Source organism: Anolis sagrei, chromosome 4 (genome assembly GCF_037176765.1).
Source record: "Anolis sagrei isolate rAnoSag1 chromosome 4, rAnoSag1.mat, whole genome shotgun sequence".
Taxonomy (NCBI): Eukaryota; Metazoa; Chordata; class Lepidosauria; order Squamata; family Dactyloidae; genus Anolis; species Anolis sagrei.
The window spans coordinates 112,809,488-112,821,625 of NC_090024.1; the positions used below are offsets into that span (position 1 = coordinate 112,809,488).

General features: G+C 39.7%; 1 protein-coding gene across 6 annotated transcripts in view; it reads right to left on the reverse strand.

Moving 5' to 3' along the window:
* GPSM2 (G protein signaling modulator 2) overlaps nucleotides 1-12,138 on the reverse strand; it is a 53,345-nt gene that overhangs the window by 9,760 nt on the left and 31,447 nt on the right. For all 6 annotated transcript variants that reach the window (XM_060774587.2, XM_060774590.2, XM_060774586.2 and 3 more), the window contains 5 exons: nucleotides 11,962-12,077; nucleotides 10,063-10,218; nucleotides 8,878-8,986; nucleotides 7,695-7,824; nucleotides 4,294-4,364 (listed from right to left, as the gene is read on the reverse strand). In XM_060774587.2, coding sequence (XP_060630570.2) covers nucleotides 4,294-4,364; nucleotides 7,695-7,824; nucleotides 8,878-8,986; nucleotides 10,063-10,218; nucleotides 11,962-12,077 — 582 coding nt within the window. The remainder of the gene's footprint in view (nucleotides 1-4,293; nucleotides 4,365-7,694; nucleotides 7,825-8,877; nucleotides 8,987-10,062; nucleotides 10,219-11,961; nucleotides 12,078-12,138) is intronic.

A 12,138-nucleotide genomic window follows, 5' to 3' on the forward strand; every position in this document is an offset into this window, starting at 1 on the left:
GTTGTGGTGACCCCCAAGCATAAAATTATTTTTGTTGCTATTTCATAACTGTATTTTTACTACTGTTATGAATGGTAATGTAAATATCTGATATGCAGGATGTATTTTCATTCACTGGAACAAATTTGGCACAAATACCCAATACACCAAATTTGAAAACTTGTGGGGTTGGGGGAGGGGTTGATTTTGTCATTTGAGAGTTGTAGTTGCTGGGATTTATAGTTCACCTACAATCAAAGAGCATTTGGAACTCCACCAACGATTGACTTAAACCAAACTTGGCACACAGAACTCCCATGACCGACAGAAAATACTGGAAGGGTTTGGTGGGCATTGACCTTGAATTTTGGAAATGTAGTTCATCTACATCCAGAGAGCACTGTGGACTCAAACAATGATGGATCTGAACCAAACTTGGCACAAATGCTCAATATGCCCAAGTGTAAATGCTGGTGGAGTTTGAGGGAAATCAACCTTGACATTTGGGAGTTATATTTGCTGGGATTTATAGTTCACCTACAGTCAAAGAGCATTCTGAATCCCACCAACAATAGAATTGGGCCAAACTTCCCACACAGAACCCCCATGACCAACAGACAATACTGTGTTTTCTGATGGTCTTTGGTGACCCCTCTGACACCCCCTTGTGACCCCCCCCAGGGGTCCCGACCCCCAGGTTGAGAAACACTGCTTTATACGAAGGTCCTTTTTCTTGACTCCATCTCGGAAGAGTTCCTCCCTCACAAATAAGTTGCTCCACTGCTACCTCACTCTCTGTTTTTATCCCCAGTATTTCAATTTGTAAATGCGGCCTGCTCATTATTTTGTGTCTTGAATGGTTTTATTTTACTGTATATTGGTTGTAATATTCTTATAGTGTATGTGTTCTGATTTTATTTTGTTGCTGTGTTGTTGGGCCTGGCCCCATGTAGGCCGCCCCAGGTCCCCGCTGGGGAGATGGTGATTATTATTATTATTATAAATTTTGAAAAAAATCTGTTTCTGGGTTGTTGTAGGTTTTTTCGGGCTATATGGCCATGGTCTAGAGGCATTCTCTTCTGATGTTTCGCCTGCATCTATGGCAAGCATCCTCAGAGGTAGTGAGGTCTGTTGGAACTAAGAAAAAATGTTTATATATCTGTGGAATGACCAGGGTGGGACAAAGGACTCTTATCTGCTGGAGCTAGGTGTGAATGTTTCAACTGACCACCTTGATTAGCATATAATGGCCTGACAGTGCCTGGGGCAATCTTTTGTTGAGAGGTGATTAGATGTCCTTGTTTGTTTCCTCTCTGTTGTTTTGTTGTTGTAATTTTAGAGTTTTTTTAAATACTGGTAGCCAGATTTTGTTCATTTTCATGGTTTCCTCCTTTCTGTTGAAATTGTTCACATGCTTGTGGATTTCAATGGCTTCTCTGTGTAGTCTGACATAGTGGTTGTGAGAGTGGTCCAGCATTTCTGTATTCTCAAATAAAATGCTGTGTCCAGGTTGGTTCATCAGGTGCTCTGCTATGGCTGACTTCTCTGGTTGAAGTAGTCTGCAGTGCCTTTCATGTTCCTTGATTCGTGTTTGGGCAATGCTGCGTTTGGTGGTCCCTATGTAGACTTGTCCACAGCTGCATGGTACATGGTAGACTCCTGCAGAAGTGAGAGGATTCCTCTTGCCCTTTTCTGAATGTAGCATTTGTTGGATTTTCTTGGTGGCTCTGTAGATAGTTTGTATGTTGTGTTTCCTCATCAGCTTCCCTATGCGGTCAGTGGTTCCCTTGATGTATGGCAAGAACACTTTTCCTCTGTGTAGATCTTCGTCTTTATTCTCGTGGCTTGTCCTCAGTCTTGCAGCTCTTCTGATGTCAGGAGAGAATGCCTCTAGACCATGGCCATAGGTAGGTAGTCCCCTGACATTAAATCCAGTCATGTCTGATTCTGGGGTGTGGTGCTCATCTCCATTTCTAAGCCGAAGAGCCAGCGTTGTCCATAGACACCTCCAAGGTCATGTGGCCGGCATGACTGCATGGAGCGCCGTTACCTTCCCGCCGGAGTGGTACCTATTGATCTACTCAACATTTGCATGTTTTCGAACTGCTAGGTTGGCAGAAGCTAGGGCTGACAGCGGAAGCTCACGCCGCTCCCCGGAATCGAACCTGCGACCTTTTGATCAACAAGCTCAGCAGCTCAGTGCTTTAACCCACTGCGCCACCGGGGGGCCATATAGCCCAAAAAAACCAACAACCCAGTGATTCCAGCCATGAAAGCCTTCGACAAATCTGTTCCTGGTTTGAAAGTGTTACTTCCTGTTTAATTCTAAGTATAGTGTTCCCTCATTTATTGCGGGGTTCCGTTCCAGGACCCCCCACAATAAGTGAAAATCCGTGAAGTAGGGATGTTGTATTAATTTTAATATTTATACATTATTTTATATATTATTTCCTTACCCGCCTCTTGGCCCATCCCAAAGGCGCCTGCCTGGCCCCCACAGAACCCTGAAGAGCCTCTGGAGCCATGTAGGCAGCAGCAGGCCAAGGAGGAAGGCCTTCCCCGCCACACCTCAGGCTTCTGGGGTTGGTGAAGGCCAGGAAGGCAGGCCTTCCCCACCGTGCCTCAGGCTGCCACACTTCTGGGATCCCTGAACTCCACTGGACATAAATATTTTATATTTTATAGTTTGATTAATATTTTCAAAAAACCCGCAAAACAGTGAGTCTGCTAAAAGCGAACCGCAAAGTAGTGAGGGAACACTGTAGTTGTTAATGGTAGTCATCCTCCAGAAACTTCATTTCTGTGGCTGCAATAAAATTTGGGTCGGGAAAGAAGGGGATTCTGCTCTGTGCAGCTTGCCTCAAACAGATAAGGTAAACTGCAGCTGAGTATGTGTAAACTGCAAAACGGGGAGAAAAGAGCACAGCAAATTGTCTTGTTTATATGGTCACAATGGAAATCATAAAGGGATTTGCTAATGATCAATTTAGATCCTGGATTTCAGCAGCACTAATTACCTTAAGTTATGCTTAGATGTCATTTGCCTTCAGTGCTCACCCCAAGTATCACTTTTCATACTGCCAAGTACTCTCCCTCCCACAAAAAGAGGCAAAAATAAATGTTCTATCTCTAATCTATGCGAAACAACTACATAGCCAAACTACTAAATTGTTTCTTGCATAACAAGTATTGAATGTTCTACATCAAAAAGCAGCTACTGCTCAAAAACACTGGAGGGAAATATGCTATTGAACACAAAGACACAATGTGTATCTACTCAATATACTCAACACACCGAGAGCAAGCAACTGTGCATGACAAATTCAGTATCAGATAAAAGTATACAACAGAAAGGAGGATGAGGGGACTATATTCTCAGGTCTTTAGCAAAAATATGACTTTCAGTAATATTATATTCAAAGAGAAATTTATTATTTTGCCCAGAAAGTTTCTCTTGGTAACTAAAGCTCGATTTGGCAAGTTTCAGAAAGCTCTCCATGTATATACCACAAAATAATTGTGTTCTGATATTCTAAAGCAGTGATTCCCAAAATATAGGTTGCTTACCTGTAACCGTAAGTTTCCCAAGTGATCACCTGTGAATTCGCACATCCCCGCCCATCCTCCCCACTGTTGTTATGCCTCGGTTTTTCTAGCTGCTTTCGCGGCGGAAGAACTGAGGCGGTGGCTCCACCCACATGCTACTTATATTCGCAAGGGGAGAGTGGCCGTGGCCAACCACCAAGTTTTTCAAATCTATCTAGAAGGTTCCGAAGCTGTCTGCTCAGGCGCAGAAACTACCACATGTGCAATTCACAGGGATCACGATGGGAAAGTGGGTGTTACCGCCCCCTAGTGGGCGCTGCAGTGATCCGGGGGGGGGGGGTAGTAATGGCCACAGGTGCGTTTGGGGGCAATGAATAACTGTAAGGGGTTGGTGAAAGCATAAAAGAAAGAAGGGAAGATTTAGAAAAATTGATTTCCAGGGAGTAGGCCAAATAAGTTTGGGAACCACTGCTGTAAAGAAATAATTGTACGAATTATAATGACTAATTATCGTATTATCATAAGTAATTCAAATTGATTATTCTCTTTAACAGTTCTCTGTCCACTTAAAGAAAAGATACAATCTGTAAGCATCTAAAAAAAATACTGTACTTAAGTGCTGAGATGCAGCTTAAGAACCGCAAATTAAATTCAGACCAAGCTATCAGGAATAATTTTTCACTGAAATCAAGAAAAACTAAGTTTGGACCCAACACTATGAATTATTTTTACAATCCAGTTTCTTGCATATATATACAATGCACAAACCTTCTCAGGTGTCAACTTCATAAGCTCCATGTTTTCCATACTGTGGCGACGTCCAAGTCGTGGTCTTGTGCCTTGAAATAGTTATTATATCAGAGTTATTATTTCTCAAGATCACTAAAATCCAATTCCCATTTTGTTGATAATAGTAACTACATTAGATTGTTTAAATATGCCAATTCAGATTCATTTACAAAGCACAGAAGGGATTAGTAACAAGCTACCAGGAACCTATATATTGTGATTTTATTTTATTATGTTGGTGTTGAATTCTTGCCATTAATATGTTGTAAACCACCTTGCGTACCCCCCAGGGGTGAGAGATGGTTTATAAATATACTAAATAAGTAAATAAATAAATAACTTAACTTATGAGTACCTTTATATAGCTATATAGCAGTCATGCCGGCCACATGACCTTGGAGGTGTCTACGGACAACGCTGGCTCTTCGGCTTAGAAATGGAGATGAGCACCGCACCCCAGAGTCAGACATGACTGGACTTAATGTCAGGGGACTACCTTTACCTTTACCTACCAGGAACCTGCATATATTCAAGGTCTTTCTTCTAGAAATCCATGCCCCCTGACAGTTAACAAGCTTATCATATCGTAATTGGCTTTTGGCCAGTAATGCAGTGCAAAGAATAATCAGGAAATATGTGCTATGACAATCGGAATGGCCACGGGTGGACAATTTTTGGATCATGTGATTTTAATATCTATATTAGAATGTTTTTAATGCTTTGTCTTAGTGTTTACATGTCGTATATGCCGATGTTTAATGGTTTTAATGATTTTAATTTATAGTTATATGTCAGTGTTTAGCTATTGTGATTTTATTTTATTATGTTGGTGTTGAATTCTTGCCATTAATATGTTGTAAACCACCTTGCGTACCCCCCAGGGGTGAGAGATGGTTTATAAATATACTAAATAAGTAAATAAATAAATAACTTAACTTATGAGTACCTTTATATAGCTATTGTGAATTTTAGACCTTTCATGTTCCAGAAAAGGCAAAATCAGATTGTAGGAACCATTTTCCATTTTCTGATTGTGCCTACAAAATGAGGCCAGTATGTAAAGTGGGTGCAAAATGGTATGGCTACACCTCAAATGCAGGAGCTGCTGCCTCTTGTCAACAAAGAGCCCATTTGTGAACACCAAAAAGAACAACATATACAGCAATACCAGATCAAAGACCTCTGTTGTCCACTTCTCTACACAGTACTCTAGTGAGCTAATCTCAAAATTTCTCCATCAATGAAATAAGACAGACCATAGAAGTCAAGAAATTGTTCTTAAATGTATTAAAAGACTTATTTTGTTTATATTTTATTGTTTTATGTATACTTTATCATGGAGGGAGAATAATGTTTATGTTAAATTAATTTTATTTTATTTTATTTTATTTTAAATCAGTTTGATCTAAGCATGGCTGTCTTTGATAAGCTATTTCTGATTATAAGATTTTTTTTTGGTTGACTTATATACTTTGTTTTTGGTTGACTTATGTTATATACTTCGTTTTACTCAACTGCTAGAGCTAAACAATCAAAACTTCATTTTAATGAAACACTGGGTGCTACGAACATGACAGAATGACTGGATACTTAGGAGAATATCTGGATATTTCAGTATCTTTAGAAGGGTGCCATTTCCTGGGGAACCAAGCAAAGGCTACCCTATTTTTTCCAATCCGATTTCTACTGGAGCATAGATCACAAATTTCAACAAGAGCCATGAAGCAAACCACACTTTGGGTTGTTTAGTTAGTCCAGCTATTGGGAAAAGGCAAGTGACAAGAAGTAGCCAGGATTCTTGAGAATTCAACAAAGTAGATTCATCTGTAATAACACTTAGTGGGGCTGAGTTTTGTTTAAACTAATTGGACTGAAGATCCAGGGAGTGCGGTGGCGCAACGGGTTAAACTGTTGAATATGCTGATCTAAAGGTTGGCAGTTTGAAGCCATGGGTCGGGGTGAGCTCCAGCTGTTAGCCCTAGCTCCTGCCAGCCTAGCAGTTCAAAAACATATAAATTTGAGTAGATTGATAGGTACTGCTTCGGCAGGAAGGTAATAAAGGCGCCCATGCAGCCATGCTGTCAACACAACTAGGAAGTATCTATGGACAATAGGCTCCTCGGCTTGGAAATGGAAGAAGCGTACCTCCCCATGGCCAGAGTTGAGCACTGCCTCCAGAAAACCAGAGATGAAAGGGGAAGCTTTTATTTATTTATTTATTTATCTATCTATTTATGGCATTTATATGCTGCCCTTCTCACCCCGAGGGGGACTCAGAGCAGCTTACAATATATATTTTCATATAATATATTACATTATTAGCATAGTACAATATCAGTATTATATATTACTATATTGCACTATACCATTATATTGTAATATTATTAGCAATATGACATGTAATGTAAATATATAATTATAATATTGTATTATTATTACTAGTATTATATTGTATTACATTATAATATGGAATAGAATGTAATACAATATAATACTAGGAATAATAATACAATATTATAATTATAATTATATGTTTACATTACATGTAATATTACTAATAAAATTACAATATAATGGTATAGTGCAATATAGTAATATATAATACTGATATTGTATTACATTATAATATGGAGCCCCCGTTGGCGCAGTGGGTTAAACCTCTGTGCCAACAGGACTGAAGACCGACAGGTTGCAGGTTCGAATCCGGGGAAAGGCGGATGAGCTCCCTCTATCAGCTCCAGGTCCTCATGCGGGGACATGTGAGAAGCCTCCCACAAGGATGATAAAACATCTAATTATCCGGGTGTCCCCTGGGCAACGTCCTTGCAGACGGCCAATTCTCTCACACCAGAAGCGACTTGCAATTTCTCAGGTCGCTCCTGACACGACAATTTTTTTAATAATATTATAAATATTATATGTATATACAATATACTATATTATGTTATTAGTAAAGACAAGATGGAAATGTCTTCTGCTCCCCTCTGTCTTCGCTCTGGCCAGAGCAGCAGTTGGTGCCACAGGGGGGAGGGGCCTTTTCCCTTTGTTATGTGTATTTGTATGACATTGTTATTCCACTGTATTAAGGCATTGAATGTTTGCCCATCTGTGTATGTTGTAATCTGCTCTGAGTCCCCTCGTGGAGCTAAAGCAGAATATAAATAGTGTTGTTGTTGTTACTGTATTGTCGAAGGCTTTCATGGCCGGAATCACTAGGTTGTTGTAGGTTTTTCGGGCTGTATGGCCATGTTCTAAAAGCTTCTAGAACATGGCCATACAGCACGAAAAACCTACAACAACCCTATTATTATTATTATTATTATTATTGAGGAATCTTGCATTTTACTGAAAGAAGAAATGCACTAGAAGCATTTACTTACCACAGAAGCTACTATCTGGGAAATTATTTTCTGTCATCACTGAATTGTTTGTGCTGAAGCTTAGACCAAGCACCATCTGGAGATCGGAGAGGTTAAGCTTAGCTGTTAGTTCTCCAGTTTTATCCCCCACCTGCAACCAAAAGTATTTATGTATTATGTAGCTATGCCATATAGATTATCCACAAATCCCTTTATCACAGTCTAGCGTGAAGGTTTTACCATTGAAATTTTCAAGTATTTGGTATTTTAGAGATTGTAAAAGCATAATGTTGGCTCCAAACCAATTGTGATGAAACTCTGGAGCAAAGAGGATAGTAAATTAGAAGTTGGTTTTTATTGTGAATGATAATTCTTGGATGCTAGCATGAGTAACCCTCACTTATGGAAATACGCCCCCCCCCCCCCCCCCAAGATCAGCATCTCAAGGAGTCCACCAAACATTCTGATTTGCAAAACCTTGTCACTAAGACATTATTCAGAAAGATACCAAATACTGAACTAGCAGGAAACATGGAAATGAAAAATGAATATGAAGGAGGCTGAACTCAACTTTTTCTGAATTAAGATGTTCGACCCTTGCCTCGGGATGCTGGCATAAGTGATAAATAAACCCATGAGTGTGGATAACTCAGGCAGTCATCCAGAGAATAACAATTTTACAATTATACTTTGTTCTATTGCATCTTTTATTTTCAAAGAGAACACTTTGTTCATCAGTTCTTATGACATCAACAGACAACCATTAGTCACAACTGTAACTCACACATTTCCAACTACATTTGCTGCATACTGTGCAGAAATATGGAAGACAATGTACCAGGACCTTCAAAAGTGCACACATAACCACAACAAGAGAATGATACCCAGCTGCTCCTATGCGTTTGCCCATTTCTAACATCACTACAAGCAAAATGTAGGAGCCATTTCAAATCCTGATGCAGTTCTCTCAACAATATATCTAAATCAGTGGTTCTCAACCTGGGGTCCCCAGATGTTTTTGGCCTTCAACTCCCAGAAATCCTAACAGCTGGTAAATTGGCTGGGATTTCTGGGAGTTGTAGGCCAAAAACATCTGGGGACCCCAGGTTGAGAACCACTGAAAACGATCTGTTCGAAAGATGTACATACTTTTTCTTTCCTTTTGAGATCATGGGCACAAAGTAATGAATCCATGTATACATACCTCCCTTGAAATGTCTAAGTGTCTTTCTGCATAATGCATAGCTTGATCATGGTTCCCAAGGGCTGTATATGCATTTCCTAAACTCCAGCAGGCCCTTCCTTCACCAATTCTGAAAAAATAGTTCAACAGTGTCACACTTACGAAAATACTTCAGATTCTAACTGCTGAAATCAGTAACTACATTGTGGGAATTACTGCACATTTCTATCCATGAAACTCTAATTAATGCAACTATAGGGTCCTATGAAAAAATCAATAATAATCTGTTCTGCCATTTATGGCCATTTCATGGAGGAGCAATGAAAGTGAAGAGAAGTAATTGTATCAACAGTAACCTAAGGATGCTCAATTAAGTTAAAACATCATGAGAAATAGCTACACAGAGAAGTATTTGTGCACTTAGTTCAGGGGTCCTCAAACTTTTTAAACAGAGGGCCAGGTCACAGTCCCTCAAACTGTTGGAGGGCCGGATTATAATTTGAAGAAAAAAAAAGAATTAATTCCTATGCACACTGCACATATCTTATTTGTGGTGCAAAACCACTTAAAACAATACAATAATTAAAATGAAGAACAATTTTAGCAAATATAAACTTATTAGTATTTCAATGGGAAGTGTGGGCCTTCTTTTGGCTGATGAGATAGGATTGTTGTTGTTGTGTGCTTTCAAGTCATTTCAGACTTAGATTGACCCTGAGCGAGGGCCAGGTAAATGACCTTGGAGGGCCGCATCCAGCCCCCAGGCCTTAGTTTGAGGACCCCTGACTTAGTTAATGGTGACTATCTCCTGCTTTCAGCATGAGAAAGCATGAGGCTGAGTTCCAATGCTAACTATGCATGCAAAATAAATGTATATTGGTTACTGAAATATTTTCAACAGACCTACTCCTCCCACTTCAAAAGATTTGTACTAGAAGGACTCTGAGTTAATATATTTCTTAAGAAGCAGTTCCCCTATCATAGGGTAAATTCCTACTAAAATGGAATTCCTGTTGTTCAAGATGCTACTTCTAAAGTAGTTTAATTGGATTTTGCAACGCAAATGGAAAAGAGTCACATGTCCCATTGGTCAAATTTAAGTGTTTTAGGCATGCCAAAGTAGCTCTTTGTTTTCCTGCCAATATGAAGTAGGAAATTCTATAGGATCATTTTATACTTATATTAGTTATACAGCCACAGACGTACCTATCATTCAGTTCTTCAGCAATTGCCAAGTGCTTTAGATGATAATCAATAGCCTTTTCATAGTCCTGGAGTAAAGTGTATGTATTTCCAAGGCTGTAGCAAGCCTGTGCTTCTACGGCTCTGTCTGACAGCTGCCTGGCGAGCTGCAGGGTCTTCCTAAAGAATAAACAAGTAGATATTATCTCTACAATATCATCAATATATTGTTGCAACACATACAGCCCTCCATTTTTTTAATTCAGTTGCATTAAATTAATCTATAGAAAGTTATGTTTCTTGCATATGCTTTTTAAAAACCTAGAATATGCTTTTAAAGACAACCTTATTTACAAAATAAAAAAGCATACAGCAGAAGTTCACAATAAAGGCTGCAAATCATTACACTATGTAACAAAATTTGGGTTTTTTTCTGCTCCTGGTCTGAAAGTGTTATTTCCTGTTTAATTGTGTGATACTGACTTTGAAAGTTATTATACTTTAAAAACTTTGTTTTTGTGGCTTCCACAAACTATGTTGAATTGGCCTAGACCCTATGAGATATTCATTTTAAAACTATTTATTATTTATTTACTATACTTGTATATCGCCTTTCTCAGCCTATTGGCGACTCAAGGCGGTTTGCAATAAGTCAGTACACATAATAGCGAAATACAAATTAAGCATTAAAGCAATATAAAACCACAATAGAAACCATAAAAACCAATATCATTATCATCAGCGTCTCCTAGTTAAAAAACTTTGTCCAAGTTCCATTGACAAGTGATTCCATTTCCTATGTCAGTTACTCTGCATTTGTAAACGCTTGCACATATAACTATGTCTTAACAAAGACCACCAGCATTGAAGTGATGGTCCTCCAACATCAACTCCGCTGGGCCGGCCACGTTGTCCGGATGCCCGACCACCATCTCCCAAAGCAGTTGCTCTATTCTGAACTTAAGAACGGAAAACGGAATGTTGGTGGACAGGAAAAGAGATTTAAAGATGGCCTCAAAGCCAACCTTAAAAACTCTGGCATTGACACTGAGAACTGGGAAGCCCTGGCCCTTGACCGCTCCAGCTGGAGGTCAGCTGTGACCAGCAGTGCTGCGGAATTCGAGGAGGCACGAATGGAGGGTGAAAGAAAGAAATGTGCCAGGAGGAAGGCGCGTCAAGCCAACCCTGACCGGGACCGCCTTCCACCTGGAAACCAATGCCTTCACTGTGGGAGAAGATGCAGGTCAAGAATAGGGCTCCACAGCCACCTACAAACCCACAAAAATAGTCATCAAGGAAGAATATCTTACTCATCCAACGAGGGATCGCCTAAGTAAGTAAGTAAAGTATTAACTTTTCTCCAAAACGTTATGAGTGAGGGAGCCGATCTAATCTCCTTAGGGAGGGCGTTTTATAGCTGAGGGGCCACCACAGAGAAGTCCCTATTTCTCATCCCCACCAATCATACTTGTGATGAAAGCAGGATCGAGAGCAGGGCCTCCCCGACAATCTTAAAGTCCTAGATCAGTGCTTCTCAACCTTGGGTCCCCAGATGTTTTTGGCTTACAACTCTCAGAAATCCCAGCCAGTTTACCAGCTGTTAGCATTGCTGGGAATTGTAGACCAAACCATCTGGGGACCCCAGGTTGAAAACCACTGCCTTAGATGGTTCATAAGGGGAGATGCGTTCGGACAGGCAAAATGTGGTGCAGAATGTCCCGCAAAAACAAAGTTTTTGCAGTTTAATAAACCTTTTCCATGTTTTTACCAAATTAAAAAATGACATTTATAACCCTGGAACAAAAAATTGTGTTACATAGTGTTATTAGAAGGTAAGGTGGATCCATAGTTAACCATGTAAATGAAAATAAGTACACTATTTGTGAAGGTCATAACTGAAACAATGTTATTTAATAAACTAACTTGTAGTATTCAGCCGCTGTTTCAAACTCCCCAAGGAAAATATAAGCATTTCCAAGATTACTGTAGGCTCTTCTTTCTGCAGCTCGATCTCCAAATTCTTTTGCAATTAAAAGACGCTGCAAAACAAAGTTCTCTTGTTAAAATTTCAGGGGCGACAGAATACCTAGAATACAATGG